This window comes from Protobothrops mucrosquamatus, unplaced genomic scaffold (assembly GCF_001527695.2).
Source record: "Protobothrops mucrosquamatus isolate PMUCROS unplaced genomic scaffold, P.Mucros_1.0 scaffold283, whole genome shotgun sequence".
Taxonomy (NCBI): Eukaryota; Metazoa; Chordata; class Lepidosauria; order Squamata; family Viperidae; genus Protobothrops; species Protobothrops mucrosquamatus.
Window position 1 is genome coordinate 62,606 of NW_015386627.1, and position 27,121 is coordinate 89,726.

The 27,121-nt window shown below is 40.6% G+C and overlaps 1 protein-coding gene across 1 annotated transcript in view; it reads right to left on the reverse strand.

Annotated features, from left to right (window-relative positions):
- Positions 1 to 11,776: 11,776 nt before the first annotated feature.
- Positions 11,777 to 27,121, reverse strand: part of PCGF2 (polycomb group ring finger 2) — an 80,650-nt gene continuing 65,305 nt past the window's right edge. Inside the window, exons 4-10 of the mRNA XM_015814760.1 lie at positions 24,600 to 24,655; positions 24,239 to 24,289; positions 24,030 to 24,138; positions 18,889 to 18,937; positions 17,645 to 17,743; positions 15,279 to 15,359; positions 11,777 to 13,477 (exon numbers count right to left, since the gene is read on the reverse strand). Of these exons, the coding sequence (XP_015670246.1) occupies positions 13,118 to 13,477; positions 15,279 to 15,359; positions 17,645 to 17,743; positions 18,889 to 18,937; positions 24,030 to 24,138; positions 24,239 to 24,289; positions 24,600 to 24,655 (805 nt within the window). The 3' untranslated portion in view covers positions 11,777 to 13,117. The remainder of the gene's footprint in view (positions 13,478 to 15,278; positions 15,360 to 17,644; positions 17,744 to 18,888; positions 18,938 to 24,029; positions 24,139 to 24,238; positions 24,290 to 24,599; positions 24,656 to 27,121) is intronic.

The following is a 27,121-nucleotide window of genomic DNA, read 5'->3' on the forward strand; positions in this document are numbered from 1 at the left end:
AAGCGAGGGGGAGAGGAAAGAGAAAAAGAGGAAAGAAAAAAGATTGAGAAAAGAGAGAGGAAAGAAAGAGGAAAGAGAAGAGAAAGAGGAAAGAGAAATAAAGGAAAGAGGAAAGAGAAAGGAAGGAAAGAGGAAAGAGAAGAAAAGAGGAAAGAAAGGAGAAAGAGAGGAAAGAGAAAGTTAGAGGAAAGAGAAAGAGGAAAGAGAAAGAGAGAGAGGGGAGAGGAAAGGGAAAGGAAAGAGAGAGAGAGAGAGAAAGAGGAAAGAGAGGGAGAGGAAAGAGGCATAAAATAATTCATTTGCATTTAATTGTAATGGTTCAAAGAATGTTCGGAAAAATGTTCGGCCCTCCAGCACGTTCACTTCATCCAATCTTTGAAAAAAGTTTGGACACCCCTGACTTAGGCCATCAGCATGACCCATTTCCTTCCCAGGTTTGTGAACTAGCAAGTAGTCATAAGCTGACAAAAAAATGGACCATCGCAGCATGCGAGGGGAAAGGATGTGTGGGGTTTGTTTGGACGTAGTAAACAACCCCAGCAAAGGCTTGTGGTCAGTAAAGACCGTAAAAGGGCGGCCATAGATAAAATCATGGAATTTTTTAATTCTAACCACAATAGCCAAAGCTTCCTTGTCAATTTGAGCATAGTTACGCTCAGCAGCAGACAATGTCCTAGAATAATATGCCACAGGGACCTGAGTCCCATCAGCCGTCAGATGGCTAAGAACAGCTCCCACACCATAGGGGGAAGCATCACAAGCCAGACACACTGGCAGCTTCTCATTAAAATGAGCTAATACCGCATTGGATGTAAGCAAGGCCTTAACCTCATTGAAACTAGCCTCATGGACTTTAGACCACTGCCAACAGGCATTTTTATCTAAGAGTCTGTGTAGGGGCTTAGCAACAGCAGCTTTATGAGGCAGAAAAGCATGATAGAAATTCAATAAGCCCAGAAAGGCTTGTAATTCACCCTTAGACTTAGGGCTTGGGGCCTGCTGAATAGATTTGAGCATAGCATCAGAAGGGTGGATGCCCTGAGCATCTATCCTGAACCCCAGGAAATCAGTGGAATGGACACCAATCTTATACTTGTCCTGTTTTAACTTAAGGCCTGCTCTTCGGAAACAAAGCAAAACAGCCCTCAACCTTTCTGCCAGCATTTGAGGTGAGTCCCCTGCGATGAGGAGGTCATCAAAATAAGGACACACATCAGGAATACCCCTCAGGGTGTTTTCCATTACGCTTTGAAAAATGCCAGGGGCTACATTCACCCCAAACTGCAACCTTTTCACCTTGAAAGCCCCTCTATGGGTAACAATAGTCTGAGCCTCTGCTGCTGCATCATCAACAGGCAACTGTTGATACGCTTGAGCCAGGTCTAGCTTAGCAAAAATCTTACCCTCTTTAAGAGAAGCCAAAATGTGGCTCACTACAGGCACAGGATAAGCATGTTGCTGTAGGGCCTTGTTTAGTGTGCACTTGTAGTCTGCACAAATACGAATGTCCCCATTTGCCTTCAAAGGCGTGACAATGGGAGTTTCCCATGGGCTGGAGTCTACAGGCTCTAACATGCCTTGCTGGAGCAACTTGTCCAGTTCAGTATCAATCTTACTCTTAAGAGCAAATGGTACTCTCCTAGGTTTAACCCTTATGGGCTGTACAGCTGAGTCTAGCTTTAGTGAAACTGGAGGTCCCTTGTAGGATCCTAGCTCAGAGCTGAACACATCTGCAAACTCCTTGCAGACGTCTGCTAGGGTCTCCGTTTGCAATTTGTGCAGCCCTGTTACCTGGATTCCTAAGGCCTCAAACCAATCGAGTCCAATCAGACTCGTGCGCTCACCCCCAACAACCAGCATGTCTAAGGGGCCTTCAAAATTCTTATACTGTACCTTAAGGGTGGCCTCCCCCTTAACGCACACCTTGGAATTTTGAAAGTCAGTAAGAATTACATTAGAAGGCCTGAGCGTAGCTCGCTGGCCACTGCTGCTGCAAATTTTGTGGAATGTGTTGAGGGAAATTATGGATAGGGCAGACCCCGTGTCCAGTTCCATAGACAATGGAACCTTACCTTAAAGGACAATTTCTTTTTAAGGGGTTTGTGTGTGCCTATTCTTAATATATTTCTGCGTGTTGCACAGAAACCCACCCTGTTTTGGCTGGGTACCCTGGTACCTTTCAGATTCAATTCTTCCTTCGGTTGTACCTTCTGTCGACTGAGGCAAACCGCTGCGATGTGGCCTTTCTTGCCGCAAGCTCGGCAGATGGCGGAACGGAACTGACATTCCGCTCGCTTGTGGCGACCTCCGCATCCGAAGCATCGAAGCTCAGCTGGGCCTTTGTCCGGACGATCTTTTGGCCTCCTTTCAGCTGCTTGATAAAGCTTGTCCACTTCATCTTCAGGATCCTCTTCCGAGTCCTCCCGCACGTCCTCCTTGTGGATGGTTGCAGTCTCTGGAGCGCTTCGAGTAGGCCACAGATTCTTTACCGCTCTGCCTGCAGCTTCCTCTGCCATAACCTCTTGCAGAGCATCTTGGAAAGAAACATCTTCCTTAGCAAACAGCTTCTGCTTTAATCTCTGTTCCTCAGTCCGCATACAAACGATCGCGCAGCCTTTCTTCTAGATCCTTGAATTCGCACGGTTTAGCCGCTCTTCTCAAGGCTGCAATAAATTCTTTTGCTGATTCCCCAGCTTGCTGATCTCTCAGTTCAAATGTGTGCCTCCAAGCAATAACAGATTGCTTGGGCTGGAAGTGTTCTTTCAAAAGTTTCTTTAGATCAGAGTATGAAACAGCTTCTAGCGAGGCCGGGGCGACTAGATTCTCGGCGATCTCAAAGGCATCTTGCCCACAAATGCACAACATTGTGCATTATCTGATTCACTCAGAAGTAAGTCTCCACCCTTGCAACGTAAGATTCCCATTTCTCCGGGTGAGAGACATCAAATTCAGATAAACGACCGATTTTCGCCATGATAAAGGGACAGGGTTTTCTTCAGTCGCACTCACCCTCCAGCAATGCTGTACTGGCAGGATAGACGCTGACTTCAACACCATCGTCCCTCTTCTGGACTTCTTTTGGGTGAGTCTTTAAGCTTCCCTAGCTATCTAGACTAAATCCCACCTTCGTCGCCAGTGTTAAGTCCGGAGAATAATGGCGAAGGAGGCAATGCATGTTACTGAACAGATCTTTATTCTCACTCTGTGACAACTACCAACCAACAAGAGCAGAGGCACGCAGGCCTCCTTTTATACCCCAAGATCCCCGGGCAATCTCAACCAATAGCAGGCAGTTTTTCCCGCCTCGCGCATGCACGCAAGGCCGGCGCCACTCAGTCTGGTCCCGGGCAGCTTTTGCAATGCCCGGGACTCTTGCATTGTCCTGAGCCTGCTTCCGCAGGCTCAGGACACAACAGTTACCACCATTCATTGCATATTTCATGAAGTACTGATCACCAGCCTCTAACATGGCAAGCAACTGAAACTTAAATAAAATGGATAAATAGTTTAGTGAGCAGGAAGTAGTGAAAGCAAATGGCATTGCATATAGAGAAGGGGTGCTCTGATTACATAGTCACAACTGCCATCTTGACTCTCCTTTTCATCCACAGGCATCCCTAAACCTGTGAGGCCTTTTTGCTATGACTTAGCAGATATAATAATTTGGCAAGGTAGGCTCTTGGTGAAGCAGAGTTACCCGGTGGGACCTCAGACACATGATTTATGTGTCTGCCTTATGGACCAGCCAGCCTCCCCAAGATATGGATGAACTTACTGAACTTTAGAAATCAATGAAGTCTTGGCTTTTCCCTAGGCACTCGGGTACAGATATTGATAGAATTGCCATAGGGTAATTAGTGGATGGGTGTGAAATTTGAGTCCCAAAATTATTTAAAATTGTCATTTAATTGTACAATATTATGCTTCTATTTTGTTAGCCACGCAAAGTTCCTTCTGATAGACGGGTGGCTATACAAATTTGTTTAATAAATAAATCCTGCCTCTTTCTATATTTTAATACTTTTGTTACAGTGATGACTAACTGGTACCAATCCCCAAGTCGATTTGGGATCCTTGGGCTAGACACAGATGGAATAGGTCATGAGAGTGGTGGCACAGCTCAGCTGTGTCTGGTCTTGCAGCCCGCCAACTGCACACGCAGGGTATTCCGGGTCCCCAGTTGACTGCGTGGCAAGAGAGGCAATTAACTGATGAGGATGAAGGGGAGTGGAGCTATTCCACAGTGCCAGATGGTACACGATGGATGTGTTGCGTGAAAGGTTCAGAGAGGCCGGATTCTGGGATCCCCCTGGATGGCTGCATTGGGAAGTTTGATGCTGAGACAACGGCTTGGCAGCAGACAGGATCTCAGCCAGTCCAGATATCACAGACCCGGTTCCAGTTGGCTAGCCCGAAACTCAAACTGGATGCCGGCCTCAGTCATGTCCATGATACCCCGCAGGTGAGAGCGCCCAACCAAACTGCTTCCCTGGCTGCCCCAGCAGGACAACAGCAGGCTGCGTGGGGAGGAAGTTTGATGCTGGATCCAGGCAGGGCCCCCACCAGGAGCCCGGTTCCGGCGGCCTGCTCATCAGCTTGGCGGAGTGCCGGTACTGGGGACTGGAGCTCTCAGCAGGCCAGTGATGTCCTGGGTAGCCTGTGGGCTTTTGGCCCCAGGGCATGTTCTGGGGTCCTCTGCCCTTGCAGGTGATGTTTGACGGGAATCCAGACCATCTGGCACTGTTTCTGAGCCAGGTCATCAGTCATCTGGACCAATACGCCCAATTCTACCCTTCCCAATGGGCTATGGTGGTGGCAGTGACTGCGGTGCTGCAGGGTGAAGCTGCGGAGTGTGTGGCAGACCTTCTTAGTGACCACGCTAGGGAATTAGCAGATGCAGGTCTCTTTCTGGAAGCCCTTCATGCCCATTTCAAAGACGTGTCCCGTGTCCAATGAGCAGAGGAAGAATTGATGGCGATGAAGCAACAGGGCCGGTCAGTGGTTGAGTATGTACAGGAGTTCCAGCGAGTACCTAGCAGGTTGCAAACCTAGCCAGAACACCTGCTGATCCACCAGTTCCGAGCAGGCTTGGACCATGACCTGCATCAAGCTTGCATATACCGCGGTATCCCCGGCAGGCTACACAACTGGTTTCAGGCGGTGGTTGACCTGGATGCAGGACTGTGTGAGTTTTGTCACAAGGGAGATGGGGTCTCCGGCCTCCAAAGGCCTGTGGAGAAGCTGAAGGGCGAAGGGCGGATAATACCGCTTCTGGTTGTGGCTCCTACTGCTGGTACTACTTGCCCTTTGTTCCAGTGCTTCAGATGCAATCAGCCAGGACACCAGGTAGCCGAGTGTCCAGTTCCTGTTCCTCAAGTGAAAACAGGGACTCTTGGAAGAGGGGGAACTACACCCAGGAAAACTATTGAAAAATCAAGAGCCATGCACCAGATGGATATTCCTGCTCTCCAGGGTAGCCCTAAAGAGGATGAGGCGATGGCTGTGACAAGGTACCAACTGGTTGCATATAATAGCGAGGATGACACAGTGGAGGATCTGATGGTGTGTGAATCCATACATCCCTTTGTGGTCCCCTTTGTTTTAATGGGGCTACAAACAGGCCAATGGGGGGGAGTATAAGGCCCTGATCAATTCTGGTTGCACCCGGTGTCTTCTCAGCAGGACCGTAGTCACTGAGTTGGAGATAAGGGTGAGGGAACTACCCACTCCCATGAGATTTGAGCAGGTATATGGTTCCCTGTTGGGAGGGGCCCCTGCAACCCATGTCATGAAGTCGATATAGCTGGAGATGGGGGTCCATTGGGAGGTACTCCGGTTCATAGTGGTACCAACTTTGTCTGAGACCGTTATTCTTGGGTTAGCGTGGTTGAATAAGGGGGGCCCTACGATCTGGTAGGAGGGGGGGTTACAGGAAACTATGGATAGGAATTGGTCCTTGGCTGCCTCTCCATGAGCAGGCTTAGAAAGGGGTTGAGAGCAAGGGGGAGGGGCACCTGGAGAGGGGAGAGCGATGTCCAGACTCCCTTTTCCGTCAGTGTATTCTGATCTTGCTGAGGTCTTTAGTGAACGGAAGTGTGATGTTTTACCCCCACACACACACTGTCTGACCGATTGCGCAATCAAAATCATACCAGGTGCTAAACTCCCAAAGCCTAAGATGTACGCGATGACACCCAAGGAGATGGAGGAGTTGCGGAGCTACATCGACAAGAACCTGGCCCGGGGGTTTATACAGCCCGCACAGTCATGGGTCACGACTCCCGTCCTATTTTAGGAGAAGACGGGACCCTATGCCTGTGTGTGGACTTTCAGGACATCAATGGGGTGTGTGTAGAAAACATGTACCCCCGGAATCTGAACTAAGATGCCTTGTAGTTCTAGTCTGGACAGCATCAACTCAATGAAAATGATTTTAAAACAAATATTTATTGTCCAGGAATTCTAAGCAAAGACTTACTATGCTGAAGATGCTTCTGGTCATTTGCATATCTGTTCATTTCCATAGAGTTGATGCTGTCCAGACCAGAACTACAAGACATCTTAGTTCAGGTTCCGGAATAATAAAAGGCAGCAATTCTCCATATCAGCTTAGCGTGGTTGTAGATGCCATACATGTATCCTCATGCTGGTTTCACAAAGGATTTTACTGCCATTGATGAAAGACATGTTAGCCCATCTGGCAAAGGGTAGGGTTTTCACCAAACTGGACTTACGAGAAGCATACTAGAGGGTTTGTGTGAAGTGGGGTGATGAGTGGAAGACAGCATTTAACTGCCCGTTGGAGGGCTACCAATTGCAGTGTTCCTGCAATTGATCAATGAAATATTGCATGAGCATTTCTACCATGGGTTCTCGTGTACCTGGACGACATCCTGATTTACACAACCAACATGGTAGAACACATTCAACTGATCGGGCAGATGTTAGAAAAACCGCTGAGGGTGCACCTATAAATAAAGCTATCTAAGTGTGAGTTTCACCAAACCTGTCTGGACTACCTGTATTGAAGAAGGGTCTACCTCTGAAGACAGCTTGAGAGCAGTAACTCCAACTGTGGATGATTTGGTCCTGGAGCTGCAAAGAGCAGTACGGGTTGACCCCTGGCTCCTGGAGCATTGAACACTCCTAACTCAGAGGGGTTAGTGTGGAAGGGTAACAAACTGTACATCCCGCATGCTTTATGACCAAAGGTGCTGTGGAGGTGCCATGATGTTAAGCAGGCTGGCCATTTCGGTTTCCTCAAAACATTACACCTGGTTAAGTGCCAATTTTGGTGGCCCCAGATGAAGGCAGAGATAGAGGCATATGTAAGAGACTGTCCTGTGTGCGCTACCACAAAGCATCGCACGGGGAAGCTCTCTGGGTTATTGCAGCCGGTAGCAGATCCATCACGACTGTGGGAGGACATAGCGATGGACTTCATTGTAGAGCTGCCAGAAAGTAATTGCTGCATGGACATATGGACGGTAATTGACCTCTTCTCCAAACAAGCCCATTTCATCCCATGTAACAGATTGCCGTCCACCCAGAAATTGGCAAAGTTGCTTGTATCATATGTTTACTGCTTGTACAGGGTGCCCTGGCGGATAATATTGGACTGGGAGTTTGTCCAATTAATCAGGTCGTCCCAGGGGCTTAGCTCAGTCTTTCATCCAAATACCAACGGGGCGTCTGAACGTGCAAATGCGATGGTTGAACGGTACCTGCGATGTTACGTCTCATACCAGCAGACGAACTGGGTGGACTTATTGCTGTTTGCTGAAGTGGCGTATAATAATGCGGTCCATAATAGCACTGAATTCACCCCTTTCCGGGTGGTTCATGGAGTGGACTTTGTACCGATTCCCGAGTGCCCGCAGGAGTCCCTCTCCCCATGCCAGCCCCAAGAGTGGATAGATAGGATACGGAGAGTCTGGGGGAAATGTAAAGATGGCGCTAACAAAAGCAGCAGAGGTCTATAAAGTGTAAGCTGATAAAAAAGGGCACCCCACAAGCTATTCCAGGTGGAGGATATGGTGTATCTATCCACCAAATACCTACGCCTGAAAGTGCCATATAAAAAGTTAGACCCAAAGTTTCTGGGACCATTCCCGATAGTATGGGTGATCAACCCAGTCACTGTGAAACTGAAACTGCCCTATCTCTTGGGTTGGATGCACCCGGTGTTCCACAGCAGCCTGTTAAAGGCAGTAGAGGGGTCCTCCTTATGGCCCGTTACACGGGTGCTGACCCCTATCATGGGGGATCAATACGAAATTGACGTGCTCACAATCATTGCTCTGGATGCTGGTTAGGTGGATGGGGGAGCGGGTCTGGGTGGGATCCGTCTATTTAGTGCGCTGGGAGGCAGTAGCTCCCAATGTTGACTTTGTTTTTGTGATTGCTTTGCATCTCGTACGCCAAAGTATGCCTGAAACCTAAATCAGGTTTCCTTTGATTCTGATGCGTCTGTTTTCTGTTGGGCTCAGGCCTGGGTTTCGGACCTTTGACATAGGAAGTGGGAAAAGTGCCTTCTATGCCATGGAGGAAGGGTCTACTTTTGAAGGATATTTATATTGGGGCAGGTGCCTATTGCTGCCAAGGTGTGTTCTCCCCCTATTCAAAATGTTGGGCTGTCTGTCTGCCTGCAATCCTGAGAAAGACCATTATCTTCTATAACAACCACATGCATTCCTTTTAAAATGTGCAGTTGAAAGAAAAAACACATTTATTACCATATTTAGTTCAGCTCTCATAAAAACACCCATGTTATGTGAGCAGCCTATTAAAAAGGCAAATTCAGGTGCCAGGGACTGTTAGGAAAGAAAGTGAATATTATAGAGGATATCCAAAGATGACAAGTGGTCATGTCACAATTTAAATTGCTACTTTTTTATCATCTTCCTGTTTCTCATACCGTTTAGATTTAACAGGATTACAACTTTTATAATGGAAAGGAATTATGGACATAATGTCTCACTGTAACAGAAAAGCAACAAATTATGCATAATACCATGACCAGCATTTTAGATTCTACCACCACTTCTAAAATAATACGCATCCAACATCATATTGCCTTTAATAAGCTTTTCCTCTATAAGTGCAATAGTTTGTGATTCTTTTGCATAACTTGGAATCTGAAGATGTGGGAAGGCAAAATTTGCAACACACAACAAGCCATCAGAATACTCCAAACCACAGACTGAAGGACAAAATTGTATCATTTATTACCATTTACAAACTGCATTATTGATACAAATGTTTTAACCAAAAACAATATATGAATATCAGAATATATTACAGCACATTAAAACATCCTATAGGTTTGCAAACATACATAGCAATTTGGTTTGTACCATATTTTAAAAAAAATACAAAAAAGGAGAAGAAAACATTAGGCTCCTTAATTGCCTTGATCAGTTTATTCAGTATATACAAAGATAATGAAGAGACAGAAAAACTTTTCTCAATTTCCAAGTCCAGCAACTTTTTAACATGGCCTAATGCCATTGGCAGTACCAAATTCACTCTCAGCCAATAGGATAAGAAGAAAGGATCACTAGGGGAAATGGGTGATATAATCCAATGCACTGGGTTCAGGAAAATGGCTATAGTACCACCTAACCCCTTCTGAGTCTGCAGTACCTCTATGTGACAGAACATTAATGAATGTATAGGACAGCAACTGGAACCCCAGGGCCAAATCCAGCCCAATGGGAGACAGTGCCTTTTCCAGTTTACCAACTCAGAGGCAAGAGATGCTAAACAATTTGCCAGTAAGTTGTATTAGGGTAACAGAAGGTGGTTCTTCTAAAAAAAAAAAAAAAGACTGGACTGGACTGGACAGAATCGTTTTAGAAGAGTGCAGGTAATCCTGCATTAAAATTATTTCCCTAAATATCACACAGGATTTGCAATTTCCACAGTAACAGATTACTTATGCCTGGCATTGTTATCATGTTTCCTCTGCATACACTTACACTTGACATTATGGCACTATCACAAATGATGCTGAAAGCACAAAACTTCAACCCCCCTCTTCTTTAGACATTAGATTTAAAAAAAGTCAAGGAAATTAATTCAAGGATAGCTACTGCTCAGCATTACTTGGAAGACAGAATAAGCAACAGGGAGACAATTAAGAGGAGCAGGTGTGGAAAAACTCAGCTTGACAGCAAAGGAGTGTTATGGTCTTGCCTTTGGAAGGTTCAGGTGGAAAAGAGAATTTGGAAGGTTCTTCTTAGGGCAGTGAGTCTTTCTCCTCATTCTGTGAGCACACAGAGACAGGCGGAAGAGAAAAAATAGACTATTCTTCAAACATCATTTTGTGCAAGGTCCACTAGAGTCTTAAAATAGACAGTAGCTGGAGAGCAGGAGCAGGTTTAAAACACCTTTTATTGTGCTGGCAGTTGATCTGGTTCACAAGCATAGAGTAGATAAGGAAAGGCCTGAAAGGAGCACACCACAGATTGCTAACACACTTTTTCTCCTCCTGCCCACTGCATCTTTTTGCCCCCATGTCCAGCTGTTTTTCACACTCCTGGTACAACTGAGTCATCTATGAAAATTTATTTCCAAACATGGATTGCACTTGTGCGAATAGCTGCTTTCCAGAGAAACAACTAGAGGACAAACAAACAAAATCCCTGGGATTTAACTTCCAAGAATACAAAATGTGCTTGTGTTTAGTTAACCCTTCCTCCTGGGAAGGGAAGGAAAGGGAAGGGGGAGGAGAGGAGAGGAGTAATTCTAAGTACCATGTTTTTCTCTAAGGGAAAAGGATTGAAAGTTGTGGAAGAAGAAATCTCTCCCCCTTGGAAGTTGTGCATTTCCATTTGGCCGTCTTGAAGCACAAATTAGCAAAAGAAAAGATTCCACCCACACATCACTAGCAATTTAAATCATAATTCTACCACCTCAGCACATTAATAAAATTTGTTTTGCAAAGGCACTGTATTTATTTTTTAACCCAAATTTACAAGATTATACAAACATTTAAAAAAAAGAAAAAAAAGATTCGGAATGGGTTTCTATAACGGCTACAAAAATATTTCTCATTCCAAGTGCTTGGAATAAGGTAATTCTGGCTTTCCCCAAACAGAATCTGCTTGCTGAATCAAGGATTCTAAAACTGTGGCTATCAAGCGGCTCATAAATGGATTAGAGTGAGGACGGGGGAAGGGGGGAGTGTCACACATTTCTAGATTGCCAAAAGGTAGAAAAGTAGGAAAGCTGGGAATCCAGAGCTTCAATTCCTAGGGAAAACAGGAGGGGAGGAACTACATCATGCAGAGTGCATGGCTGATGAGAAGACAGGCAGGGTCAGGAACCCCCTTCAAGCCAGGAAGAGAATACAACGCTAGGTAGCTACTGATAAAAATGACAGCTGCTTCCATCACCATCAATAATACAGGTAGTCCTCAACCTACAACCGTTCATTTAATGACTGTTTAAAGTTACAACGACACGGAAAGAAGTGACTTATGACCATTTTTTCACACTTGTACAACCATTGAAGCATCACATGATCAAAATTCAGATGCTTGGCAACTGGTTCATATTTATAACAGTTACAGTGCTCCAGGGTTGCCTTTTACGATTTTGTGACAAGCAAAGTAAGTGGGGAATCCAGATTCACTTAACAACCATGCTACTAACTTAACAACTGCAGTGATTCGCTTAACTGTAGCAAGAAAGATCGTAAAATGGGGCAAAACTCACTTAACTGTCTTGCTTAGCAACAGAAATTTTGGGCTCAATTTAGTTGTAGGTTGAGGACTACCTGAATTGTGTAGGAGGGAAAATCTCATGAATTAATTATTTTAGACAGTCACAGGACCACAGAATTTGAGAAATATCTATAATATAAACTGAACACTGAGAATTGCAGCAGAAATTTCATGAATTCAAATTGTGGAAATTAATACTGTAATTCTACCACACTACAAACTATCAAGCATTATAGTTCTTAGAGCAAAAATTATAAGGATTGTAAAGCTGCTTTTCTAATAAGGGTCAAAGAGTTGTATAGATGAATCATCTGCCTACTACATTAGTCATCCAAATCTGCTTAGGAAAGTCACATGCAAGTAGCTGACTTTCTGAATGGGTCCCTAGCCCATTTCTAGCCAGGTCCTGGGAACCAATGTCTGCAAACAACCAAGAGATCTCTGATAAAGAACTGCTAGTGTACAAATTATCCCCACAATCTTTGGTAGGAAAATATATGACCAAAGAGATTTAAAACCAGAGCAAAGATGTTGTCTGAAAACAGAGACATCATGAACATGTGTAAGAAAGGGCATATAAATAAAAGGTGAAGCTTCAAGATGTATTTTTCCAACAACTAAACTTTATAGCACAAGGGGCCAAGGTCATGATACTGTGGTTAATGATGTAAACTGCTCCACCCAAAGGGCAATGATGTTATGCCAGTCAAAGGCACTGTTAACTCTTTTTCCCCAGGCCATGTTATTGTTCTGGATACTGTACATATCTACGATGGTTAGTACTCATAACATCATAAAGAATTAGCCCATTGTTGCCCTTTTCCATGCACAAAAATGTCTATTACTACCTCCTGTTTAACAGCAGCTTGGTTTGACAAGTGTTGGAACGAAGATCCTTAAGAGAGAGGGGTAAAAATAAAGGACTACAAGCTATATAATTGGAATGGAGATGCTTAAAATGGAATGGGGGTGGGTGGGAGAGGATGTAAGCTACAGTCATCTGACAAAACGAGCCAGGAAAGCCATATGTGCTTCAATAAGAGCCTGGTTGATTTGGGTCTGTGCATTTTTTCTCTCTAGGCTGTGCATCAAATCTCACTACAAATCAAGAACATAAATAATAATAATAATAAAAAATCATTATCATCCAGAAAGGGCTGCAGTTTTTATACAAATACCACCATGCAGTTACAAGAACACAATTTTGCTTTTCAAAAATTAAAAAATGTGGATTTGGATTTTTTTTCTTACTTTTTGCATTTTTCTTAAATTAAATCAGATCAGTTGATAGAAAATAAGTATGTATAATTTCCCCATCCCATCCACCACTGCCCTTATTTATACATAATATATATAAAACTCAGGATCCAATAAAAATAATGCTCCTTTTAAGTCAAGGCTGACATGACTGGACTACCATTGACCATTGTTTTGCGTCCCCTACTGGCCAAAGGTTGCATCTGGTGGCAGTTCGAGGTGCCATTTAGCATGGCACCAGATGCAGGGTTGATTGGAATGCTTACAGTGGTGGTATTGGAGCTTGGGGAGCCATGGGAAGGTGTGACAGGACTTGGCAATGAGGAGGAGGTGGTAGCTGGCAAGGTGGCTGGGCTATGAGCTTTGTCACTGACAGATTCACACTCTGAAGCCCCACTGGTGTTGGTACACTCTGAGTTGGGAGGCTGAGAAGACAGTTTTAATCTCTTGCAGGCTGGTTGGACACGATATTTCAATGGGAGAGGGCCATTCTATTGAAGGAAAGAAACAGGATGAATTAGCAACTTGCATATTGCTATTTCTCCAAAAGAAAACAATGGCAAAGAAGCACAGTAAAACATCAGACATAAATTTAACAACTATAAAGCCAAAAAGACATAAAACTGCAGTTGTACAACACTTAAAACATTTGTCAGTATATTTTAATACTGACCTAATGGTATGGTCCTCAGGCAGTTATTTATCCTATAAGTAACCATGTACCAGAGACCATATTATTAAATATGATCTTGTTACCAGTCCAGACAGAGAGGCCCTGTTCTAGATTCCATCCCATAAAAGATAACAAATCCAGAAGGCAAGCTTTCCCAATAGAGGTAGACCCTGATTTGCAACTATTCATTTAGCGACTGTTCAAAATTATAACGGTCCTGAAAAAAAGTAATTGACAAACCAGTCCTTGCACTTACAACATTGAAGCAGCCCTATAGTCAATTGATTAGAATTTGGGAACTTGGCAACTGGCATGTATTCATGATGATTGCAGCATTCTGGAGTCATGTGATTGCCAGTTGTGACCTTCCCAGCCAGCTTCTGATGAGCAAAGTCAGTGGGGAAGCTGGCTTCATTTAATAATCACATAATTCACTTAGCAAGTGTATTGCTTTGCTACAACCATGGTGAAAAAGTTGTAAAATCATGTATGACTCATTTACTGTAACAACTGTCTTGCTTAGCAACAGAAATTCTAGTGCTAATTGTGGTCTTAAGCTGAGGACTACCTTTACTGGCTCTTCATGCAATGCACTATTTGCAAAGATATGCCTGGACGCTTCACTGACTTTTAAAAATACTGAAAACAGTTTTCTGTCAAGCAGGCCTTAGGAAGAATTATGAATGAGCAACAATATTTTTAATTTTATGATTTTATACAGTGCTTAGACCATCTGCTGGATTGGGACAGTATATAAAGGTTGGTTGATCGGTCGATTTGTTGGCTGACAGACAGATAGATGTCTTAAACTTTTGTTTAAAACCAGGCATTTTGAGAACTGACTGTATTTGTGCTAGGAGAGAGTCCCATAATAACCACCACCACTAAGAAAACACATCTGAAAGGAGGTTATTTATCCAATTTGGTCTGGTTCATGCAACCAGGTTTTAATTTTTTTCTGTGTACCAAGGTGAGGAATACTGAGCAATTTGGTACTTTTCTTCACAGCTCACAAGCAGACAGGGTGCCAAAAAAGACAGGGTGCCTTTGCAAGACAGTGGGCAGCATACTTTATAGGGCAAAAGGGCAGCAGCACAGCTTCGTAAAAGATGTCTGACGATGCCAGCCAAAAAATGGTTCAGACTAAATATTTTCATTTGTCCTCCATTCCCCAGAAAACCAAGTAACAAAGAGGTCACTATAGTGACAATCTGTCTCTTAAATCTAAGGGTCCCACACTACACCTCCTGTTGCATAGCTTGCTCTACCTCTTACCTGCTCAGGAATTATTTGAATGATGCCCTGCATCTACTCAGAATCACCACATACCTACTAGGCCAAACTTCCTAGTGCGGTCATACAAAGGCTTTCCCCAACTAAACTTAGAATATGTTTTGGAATTATTGAATGCTTTTTTTACATATATAAAAATTTTAAATAGTCTACAATTAATGACTATGGAAATTCTCAGTCATTCAGATCATAGTTTCTAATTCCCATGTTGATAGGTTGAAATTTAAAAATCTGTCCAAATTTGCTCATTAGTGTGAAAAATTAAATCTCATTAAGATGATACAAGTTAACATTTTTTTATATAAAGGGGTTTTTTTCTTACTCACCCTTCGCCAAGGATAGATATAAGTTATGTCCATGAGAGTATAATATTCTTTTAGAGGTTCATCTTCATAGAGAACCTCCACCTAATAAACAAAGTTTAAGACATGCAGAATTATATGACACAGGTATAAATTTAAATATTTGGCACAGATTTAAGTAACCTGGATATCTCTTTTTGGTAGTAAATTTATTTAAATTTATAACTACCACAATAAAAACAAACTAAAAAGAGAGAATAAAAAAATAAAGGGTACAGAAAGGAAAACAATAGAAAGAAAAATAAAAAGGACAAAATAAGAATATTGTAAAGAAAAAGAAAAGAAATCTATATTTCCAACCTTCTTCACAACTATAAACAATTTTATTAACTTACCATCTTTTCTTAAAATACAATAAATGATTTCTTCTTCCCATATCCCATCTCTTATCTATAAATAAAACCTCGTTATTTTGGGTCTAATGTCAGCAAAAATCCATTAAGTGTTACCAGGAATCTATTCTAATCTTGATCAAATAAACCAACTTTATATCTCTTCCTTTTCCTATATTCTGAGACTTCTAAAAATCTCAATTTTAGTCCCTTGATTTGTCCTAGAAATTGATTTGTTTTCATTTTTTTGTCCTATCTCATGAAATTTTTCAAAATTTTAAGAAGCCTTCTTTGTAAATCCAGTGTAGGAAAATTATCCAGGTCACTCTCTTGTGTTGTATAGTCAAATCTGTAGCTGAAATGAGAGGAGGAATGAAAAGTCTGGCTAACCTTGAACTGCTGATGTAGAGGAAGTTGGTAGAAAGCAGATATTTCCTAAACCTTGCACTGCTTATCTAGCAATTTCCATAGTGAGTGCATTATTCTAGCTAAATTCCTGTCAATAGGCAAGTAGCAATAAATGTATCATTCTGATTCATTCATTCTGTTTTCCGGGTTCCATGCACCTGACAGGCTGTTATTTCTTTGATATATTTCTTTTAAATATTAAGAAATCAGCTGATTTTTGTTGTATGTCCAATGTAATATCTTTTTCTATGTCATTCATGTAGCTTGTTGTTTTGAAATCCACCTGCATGTCACTTTCAATAATGTAATGTAAAACTTGTTCCTCTTCCATAACATTTTTTAAACACAGTCCAACTATAAAGGCAGACACTCAGTAAATCAACTTCTAGGTTCATTGTCCAAAAATATCCTTCAGTATGTTCAATATTAAAATATTTTGCTAATTCTGTATTAATAAATTGAGTTTGAGTGATGTTCTTCTTTAATTTTTTAGTTCCTCCTGGTATCCTCTGGTGTCCAATTTTTAAAGTCTTAGTCTTATTATTTTTTTAAAGCATTCAAAACAAAATATTGTCTCTCTATAACTAATTTCAAAATCTTAGTTCAGATTTAACTGGACCCTTAATATGTTTCTTTTACTGTTTATTACAAAAAATCCCCCCTTAACTTATATTTGAAACTTCTTTTGCTAAGGATTGGAAGAAACTCGTCTGCTGTTATTAAACCTTATCATTCCAAAGATTCGTAATGGCTGAAAATCAGTTAGCAAGCAGTTTCTGAAAGTGATTAGAAAAAGACCTATGCAAACCCAGTGGCCTTTTAAAGGTCAAATGTAATTTGACTAAAATAGCTATTCTCTTGTCTCCCAGAGCTCTAAACACACTAAAGACTGCTGTCTTGAGATCTCCTCATGAGAAGCAGCTTTCTGTAGCACTTGTGGGTGATCTCAAATCCTTTCCTTGATTAAGAATTAATAAAGAGGTAGGCTGCTTGCCAACTCTTCATTCTGCTGCAACTGTCTCCACTTTTTGAAAAGCTACCTTCAGTCTACCATGTCTTCCCAAGAAGTCCAATCCAGTAACCTGCATTTCTTAATGTCTCTCTTCCCCTTCCCCTCCCTCCCCTCTCCTCGTCAAGCTATAAAGATGAAATCTGTAAGCCACATATAATTCTCAGCCTAATTTCATATGGGAGTTATAAAGAAATAAATGTAGGTTGAGTTTGAAAAAAAAATGCATATACATATCTTGTCTATATCACAATAATCCAGACAATGAGCTTAATTTATAATAGAAAACAGTCAGTGACTGTTTTAGAGTGAATGGGATGTTTTTGTTAAATCCTTAAAATAACAAATTCCATTCTGTCTTCTTGATTTGGGTGAAGGGAGAGACAGAGAACATACAAAGTACAACTCTTGCATATTGATTTTTTAGTTTAGCCAACTCTTTTTTGGAGAAGCTAGTAAGAGGAGCTGCAGATTTATTTATTTTTTTAACCTTGGCTATGAAGAATTATAAGTATACAAAAAATCAGTAGCAACTTCAACCCTTGGGTCAGGAGAATGGTGGCTGCTTGCCTGAAACTTACTTTGTATTTGGTGGGAACATCCATCTTGTTCCGGAGGAACTTAGCCAGGTGCATGATAGTCATAGCAGCAGGACATCGGAGGAATCTCATGCTGTTCTTCTACAGAGGAATGTGAGAGGAGAGAGATGGTTTTAATTGGAGAGGGCTGGACTGTACAGCAGGAAACTGAAGTTGAAATAGATATGGAAGTCACTGTAAATCTGCCGAAGGGCTAGGAAATTAAGGGGTGAAGGTTGGGGGGAGGAGTGCAAGAAGTTCTCAGATCACAGGCAAAAGCAACCAGATGTAATTTGCATGTCTTTGTGGTGTACAACAAAAGGAGAAAAAAATCAAGCTGAGTTTGGAAGAAGGAGAGAGAGAGAGAGAGAGAGAGAGAGAGAGAGAGAGAGAGAGAGAGAGAGAGAGAGAGAGAGAGAGAGAGAGAGAGTCTGTAAGAGAGGGAAGTGGAGGGAAGGGGAAGGGAAAGGGAAAAGCAAAATATAAAGAAGCAAAACAGACAAAGAAAGAAAATATGGAAGTCATATTGATGGAAAAGAAAATAGCGGAAACAAAAGCAAAAAATGCTGACATTTGTATGCCTAGGAGCTCACTTAAGCCCAAGTTCAGGATGCTTTTTAATAATATGATTTAAACTTAGGTTTCATATAAATATTAGAGTTTTCTCCAAATTAATCCATATCCTACAACTTGTTTCCAAATAATAAAATACTAAGACTACCCAATCTGAGAGTGCAAAATGTCACTAGACGGTAACAAATATACACAGGAAGCTCTAGCTGTTTGCTGTTATAGAGATTGCCAACTTTTTTGCAGATGAGATATGGTTGCCTTTAGTAATATTAAGAAAAAGAGCCTTTTGTAGTCAGAGGATAGCTGCTTGAACCTTTACATAAGAGCAGTGCTTTTTTTCCACAAAAAAAAAAAAAAAAAAGTTACAGAACTCACACACGTCATACAACCCGCCTTGCCTACCCTACAAGGTTCCATCCAAAAAAGGTGCCGGAACTCGGTTCTGGGTGTTCTATGAGAAAAAAGCCCTGCATAAAAGAATCACTATGCTAAAGAAGAAGGAATCCAGTTTAGAGGTTTTAGACAAGTCCACCAAATTAAGAATGATTGCTGCCATAACGTATGAACAATGAATGGAATCAGAGAAAATGTATATATTTCTTGCCTATTAAAATCATCTTAGAACATGTAGCTGTTTAAATTTAATACAGAATCCACACCATGATGTAACTCACCTTATCTTTTTCTATGTTTCCATTTTCAACAGTCCCTTTATTTTCATCTCTGAAGAATTAAGAAGACTAATGAGTTAAATATGTATACAAATACAGATATAGTGGTACTTTGGTAGTCAACTGCTTTGAAACTCATCAAATTTGGTACTCAACACATTTTGATGTGAAATTTTGTCCCAGTACTCATTGTTTGTTTGGTATTCAACACACAAGCTAGAGCTTGTTAATATTGGTTGCCTTGTGACTCATTATATTATTCCTTATGGGAAAAATTTGTTTGGTACTCATTGCTTTTGGTACTCATCATGCCTCCTGGAATCAATTAACAATAAGTACCAAGGTGCCATTTTGAGATAGAGAGATAGCTAGGAAGTTATCCCTACATGAAATATACCAGGCCACCCAGAATCAGCAAATATGATTATTTCTGCATGCATTTTAGCTATATAAGTTACAGAGTACACAATTTTTTTCTAATGGTATATAAAAAAAACTTCCCTATAATAAAGTACTATTAGGCAGAATAAAATAACTATTTGGAGGAATTTGGTTTGCATGCTGCCAAGGGCTGAATATAGGATGATGATGATGATGATGATGATGATGATGATGATGATGATGATGATGATGATGATGACGACGATGACAATGCATTTTGACTTCCAGGCAATTGTGTTAGACCAGTATTAGCTATCAGTATTAAATAGTAAGTATCTTGATTTGGATGGGAGCACTATTTGCTATTCTGGCTTATGCAGGAAAATATCTTCCTTTAGTGTTAATGGCATAAGACTTTGCAAGAAGCCATCGCAGAAAATAGGTCCCTATCCTTAGAAAGAGGAAGCAATGGAACATGTGCTATTGATAGCCCTACCATCAGTATTGTCCTTTCACCCTAGTTAGTATTTCTGTTTTCATTAAGAGCCAGCCAAATATATACATGTACAAATCACTAACTGCCAGATTGCAGTCTAAGAGAGAAGCTGTGAAATGTTCTGTTAAATTAATTTGAAGGGATATAAATTAGCCAACTCTCAGTGCAAACTGAAGATAGGGAATAGATAGACATAATAAGAATTAGGAAGAGGCCAAGAACTTTTTGAATTTTTAACATTTCTGAATAAATATGACTTAAAACATGATCTGTTATTCATGCAAGTCCTAAAACAGATTAAGAGAATCCAATTAAACAAATGAGTCAAAAATGAAAACATTACATTTGTTCATTTATTTACTAAAGAAAATAATCCAAAACTACATATCTATGTATGGCAAAACTATGTGAATCTCTAGAATTATCAGATCATTTGAAGGGGTAATTAGAATGAGTTGTTTCGGTCAATAAGATGATAATCAGATGCCAGTGTGTGAAATCTTGCCTTATTTAAAGAACAGAATTTTGGATTTTTATTTTCTTTGCAACAGAAGTATGTCATAGCTTGAACAAAGGATATTTTTGAGGACCTCTGACCTCACCCACCTGAAAAAGATTCCAATCTATTTCCAAGGAAATAGGCAAATTGTGTACAAATGGAAGTGATTCAATGCCATTCTTACCCTCTCTCTAGGAGTTGTTGACTAGCTAAGATCACATCAAGAGCAAAGTATGTAATGGCCCAGGAGATCTCAGAGAATCCCAAGGTAACATCTATGGAACCAAAGACCTCTACCCCGTTTGTGAATGTCAGTGTTGATGAGACAACCATCAGGAGAACACTGAACAACAATGGTATACATGGCAGGCTTGAAAGAAGAAAGCCACTACTCTCCAAAAAGAATAGTTGCTCAGTTAGTTTGCAAAGGATTACATAGATCAGCTAGAAGACCATTGGACAGATGAGAGCAAAATTGAACCTTTTGGCAAAAGGTTGGCAAATAAACCTTATTCCATCTATGAAACAGTGACATCCTGGTTTGGACCTGCTTTGCTGACAAAGATGGCTTGCCCTCACTGCTGGAACTATGAATTCTGAATTGTAGAAGCATCCTACAGGAAAACATCAGGGTATCTGTCCAGGAGCTCAAAAGAAAGTGGATCATGCAGCAAGACAACAACTCAAAGCACATAAAACATACAACCAAATGGTTAAGGCAGAAGAAAGTTAATGCAGCTTCCTACTCATCTTTGTTGCTCTTCTCTGCACTCTTTCCAGACTCTGAACATATATTTCTTTTTACAATATGGTGACCAAAACTGAATGCAGTATTATTCCAAGTGTGGTCTTACCAAGGTCTTATAAAAGGGTACTAACACAACATATCTTGATTCTATCTCTCTGTTAATGCAGCCTATGATTGAATTGGCTTTTTTGGTGGCTGCCACACACCGCTGGCTTATATTTAAGTGATCATCCACTAGGGCTCCAAGAACCCTCTTGCAGTTTCTGCTACTGAGCCAAGTTTCACTTAATCTGTACTTATACATTTGGTTTTTTTTGCCTAAATGTAAAACTTTCCTTTTTTCTCCATTGAATTTCATTTTATTAGATAGGGCCCAGTGTTAAAGTCTGTCGAGATCCATCTGGAACTTGAGCCTATCTTCTGGGGTCTTGGCTATTCCTGCCAGATTTGATTTGCAGATTTGATGAGTTCCCCTTCTATTCCCTCATCTAAATCTTTATGAAATTGCTGAAGAGTAATGGGCTAAGACAGAATTTAGGATATCTCACTGCATCCTTAATTTCATTAAGGACTACACATTGAGCGTAGTTTGTCAGCCAGTTACAAATTCATCTGGTAATAATGCTATCTATCCCACTTTTTTCTATTTTACCAAAAAGTAGATTGTAGTCTACTTTGTCAAATGCCTTACTAACATTCAAGTGTACTATGTCCACAGAATTTGCTGGTGCTCCATTTGCTCCCACCCCCTTTAAAAAATATTTAGATTGTGACATTTCTGTCTTATCATTAGAAATTTTGGAATGGAAAGGGAACGTGCAGCATATATTCTTCAAGCCTGCCTTTCCCCAAATTTCTAATGGAGGGGCAGATTTGTGGATGTGCATATGAATTTGGCTCAGCTAGCTGGAGCATTTAACTGACCATAGCTCATCTTGAAAACTGAAATCTAGAAGAAACAAAATCATGGCAAACTATTTTTATATTGCTGTCAAGAAAATTACATGATGTATTCATGAAGTTACCAGGAGTTGACTCCAATTTCAAAAAGATTTCAGCTTTACATTTTTGTGTGCTATTTATGTTTAAAAATGTTATAAAATATAACATTTTATAATTGTTAATATATTTTTTATTAAAATGTTACAGTATATTGCAGTATAACAAGCCAGTTTGGTCTAATGGTTAGGCCTGATTTCAGGCTGTGATTCCTGATTGGGTACAGAAGATATGCTTGCAGAAAACCATTCAATTTGTTTGAGATTCTGCTTAGCTGGTCATTAAACAGGTGTTCAGAAGTATAAATCTAGGGGATCCCTCAGCAGGAGGGGTGGGGAAATTAGCAAGGTTAACTTTACTACCTAAACAGTAGCTACCTTCTTCCCTTCCTACACCTAATATGCCCATTAATTCCATTGTCTGAGATTTTCTAATTGTATTATTAGTTGAGGAATGGGATAGGAAGAAAGATATGAAAAATATAAAGGGAAATGAATGATCCTGTTCCTTTGGCACTTTCTTTTTTGTTAAACTAATTCTTCATAACAATTTGTGGAAATTTTCAACAAAAGTAAGAATTAAGTGTACAAATTAATTCTTTCCTTTGGGTCTGCTTTTGTTTAGTTCTAACTTATACATATGTATCTCATTCTGAGATGAATACAGATAAAGATGATATACAGATAGTCCTCAACTTATGATCACAATTGAGTTTGGAATTTCAGTTGTTAAGCAGTATGGTCATTAAGTGAATCATTATGAGACCAGACCTGATTTTACAACTATTTTTACCAAGATTGTTAAGCAAATCACATGATCATTAAACAAATCACATGATTGTTAAGCAAATCTGGCTTCCTCAACTGACTTTGCTTATCAGAAGCTGGCTGGGAAAATCACAAATCATGATTACACGATCACAACATGCTTTAACCCAGTGGTGGGATTCAAATAATTTAACAACTGGTTCTCTGCAGGGGAGGACGCAGAGGGGGAGGTGGGGGGGACCGCTGCCACGAGGCAAATGGGGGAGGGGGAGCTGCCCCATGCACCCCACAACCGCTTATCATGCAAAGGGCCCCTGCAGCCAGGCCTACCACGCCCCGACACCTGTCACACCTCATGTGTTCAATAGTGACTGCTCCCACTTTCTCCTTCTTCCTCTGCCTTTAAACTGCCCTTTGCTCCCGTTGCTTCTTTTTCAGTTCCGGGGTTTTGTCTGGAGCCTGCGCAGTGTCTTTGGAAACAAAGCCAAGCAGCGATCGGATGGAGTGGGAACCATTCCCTTTGCTTTTGGACCGGGTCCAAAATGGGCTGGAAAGAGAGACCTGCCGACTCCAATCTGGCTTTGCAGCAAGCAAGGGGATTGGAGGCCCATGAATGCACATTAGTCTGGTGTCTCAAAAAACCAGAGTTCCCCCCCCCCCCCCCGTGCTGGATTTTCACTGCCAGACTGTTTAACTTTCTTTAAAGTTTACTTGATGCAGAATGGGAAGGATCCACATTCTGCATCAAGTAAACTTTAAAGAAAGTTAAACAGTCTGGCAGCGAAAATCTAGGAGTGGGGGGGGGCAGATTGCAGCAAGCAAGGGATGGGAGGCACATGAATGCACGCTAGTCTGGCCATTTCAGAGCTGGTTCCCCGAACTCAAGAAAAAATTAGGTATTGGTTCTGCCAAACCGGTGCAAACCGGCTGAATCCCTCCACTGCTTTAACCATTGTAAATGTGAGCTGTTTGCCAAATCCCGAATTGCAATTATGACCACAAGGGTGGTGCAACAGTCATAACTCTGAGGACAGGTTGAAAGTCATTTTTTCTGAGGCCATCATAACTTCCAACCATTGTTAAATGAATAGGCAGAAACTGAGGACTACCTGTACCCAAAATGATTTGGGCAGTTAAATGATACGGAACCATTTTCCAAGTAACAGAAATCAGATAAAAATATTAAAGCTATAATGATCTATCAGAAGATATACCAGCAAAATATCATTACTTTTATATTCCCTAAAGGGTTACCTGATTCCTTCATAGAATTCTATGGATAAGCTGACAGTTTCATCATCTGTGAGATTCCCTTTATCCTGTTCTGAAACTTCACCCCTGTCTTCATTGGATCCATTGGGAACTAAACAAGTAAAGAAAGGGAATGAAAAAAAATCACCTGTTTTTTAAAATGCATATTACTGTTGACATACAACATAAGACAAATGAGGCAGACATCATACCATCTGCCAGAGGATATGCTGCATAAAAATCACGTCGTCTCTTCATTTCATCTGCAAATGAAAGCAAGATTAATACATTTAGTGGCTTCCTTCTCTTCCATTTTACAAATACATTTATTATTATTCAGAAACAATTATACAATTGTAAATTATCAATAATAATTTCAATCTGGTTTGCATTAAGTCCTAAGATATTTTTCAAAATACTTTTCTTAATAATTATGTACTATTATTTATCAGCCTCAAGTTAAAAATCAAGCAAAATCAAAATCAAATTAAGATTGCTGCATTTTGCTATGACAGCTAGGAAGCTCTGTCCCAAATTCTATTCTCTAAACTCTCAGCAGTCACAAATTCATACCTTTGAAGAGTCCTGGAACCAGCTTATATACTATATCCTGTAGAGTTTTATCTGATCTGAAATAAGATAAGCAGGCTGTCAACAAAAATGTTAATTACAAATAAATAGAAATATAAAACTATTTAGATTCCTCCAAAAGGAAAAGGAACCTGTTTTACTGTTGTACAAATAGAAAAATGCATTTTTGTCCCTTGTGAGTAAACACCCCATTTAAGTGTAGAAAGCAAACTTCCATTCTTCCTGTATTGTACCTCCTGTTTGGCAAATTAGGATTCACGCTCACATACCATTTTAAGTTGTTAAGAGAAAGATCCTCAACCAAAACTATCTTATGCAAGGCTATGCAGCTTAACATGCTAACACTTTAACTTTAAAAACCCACTTTATTTCTTTAAAAAGGTTTGGATTTGTGGAATTATCTAGATTTCTAATGATCAGAAGCAGTGCTAAGGTACAAACTCACGTATCTCAGCAGTAACATACAAGATTCCCTTCCCAATCACTTACCAATTTGTAAAACTGATTTATTTGCTGCTCCTCTCAAGGTGACTCCTATAGTAATATCAGCACATAATAGCAATAGTACTTATATTATATATCCCCTCCCCCACAGTTCTTTACAGCACTCTCTGGGCAATTTACAATGTCAGCATTTCCCCCCCCCCCCAACAATCTGGGTCCCCATTTTACTGACCATGGAAGAATGGAAGGTTGAATCAACATGAGCCCCATCAGGATTGAACTCTAGACTGTGGGCAGAGTTAGTTTGCAATGCTGCATTCTAACCACTGCACCACCAGGACTCTTGTTTTCCCTACTATAGTTTGTGGTTTATTACAAGTTTTGTTTATGTTGCTTAAATCAATAGGAATCTATGCAGCTTATAGAAAAAGCATAATTAACAATAAAGCTCCTAGCATTACCAATGGTGGAATTCACTGTGTCAGTGCTCCAATTATAGGATTTTTTGTCCTCCTTATCTGCATCATCTATTAACTTCTTAAAAATACTGAAACTGGGTTTAATAAGCCTAGCATTCTTTCAATGTGTGCTAAATTTCTGCTTATAAGAAACCTTTAGGAAACTCTGGTTAGGCATGTATATGGGCAGGTCTGCATGACCTCTGTATGAAGCCAGGTGTTTGCTGTAGTCTAAGCCCAAACAGTTGTGAAGGGATGTTTCCAGTGAGTAGAATAGAAGAATGAGTGCTAATACCCTAAAGTAGGAATTGGGCAGATTCCTCCCATGACCACTCCAGCAACCTCATTCTTCGTTAAACATCCTAAATTGTGTCCATGGCATAACCATATCGAGAGAAGAGCAAAAAAAATAATAATAATAACCTGAAAAAACTAAAAATGTCTTTAAACTGGGGATAAAACAAAGGCAACATCATTAAAGCCACTACATAAGAAATTATTATCAGACCATATTCATTTCCATGTTTTTCTTGCTGTGAAACTAAGGCTGCATAGAGAAAGGATGGAGGACCATGGTTGTTAGTTTTGCCTTTAGGAACCTAGCATTATGTATGTGTGGCATCTTAGAAGATTTAGAATTATTATCAAGTAGAGCTTCTGTGTGTAATTTAGAGAGGGACTGAAAGCAAACAAAAATTATTACTGTTGAACAGCATTAAAATTTTGATTTAATAGGCACTTTTTATTTAGGCTAGCAGCGTTCCTTCTCCCTTATAATACCATCATATTAGCACAATTTAGCAATCCTATTCACCTTGTCTAATTTTGTAATACTATTTATTGCATGTATATTGACTTTGTTTTATAATTTATGGCACCAGTCTGGCCAAATGGCTGCATGACTGGTGAGGAGAGCCATTATATTTGCTTGAATCAATAACTCACTTAATGTGCTTTAAGCAGAGTGCCTAAGATGCACTATTATTCCTAAGGTGCAGCAACGTGCAATGAATCATAGGCTTGCGACTCAGTCCTCAGCAGCTTCTTGGCCTGGATCAGGTGTCACAGTAAGTGATCATTTTATTTATCTGGGTTTGCCTAGCATACATGTGAACTCAGCCACTAATGTTGACAACCAAGTATAAGATTGTGCGTTCAATGTACTGAAGAGAGAAAAGAACACTTTCCTATCATTTTGCTAGCAGTTTCCAGCAGCCTGGACCTATATATTGTGCCATGCTGCATCTTATTACAGATTGTTCCCACGGACTCATTCCATTTTTAAAGTAAAGATTTTCTTTCTGTGTTCAATATTTTCCCCACACCAACTAGTTCAAACTGATTCAATCCTCAAAACTGATTTCATCAAAATCTCTGTTCTCCTGCTATTATTTATTATTTATTTTTATTTAATTTAATTTATATCCCGCCCTTCTCCCAACGGGACTCAGGGCGGCTCACAACATATTTAAAACAAAGGCATATATACAATCCCCCCCTGTAAAACCGAATTAAACCAAATTTTAAAGTTGTGTTATTTCGAATTCCTTAAAATGAACCCAGTATAAAATCCTCCCTAGGCCAGGTCCGCTTGCTGAAAAA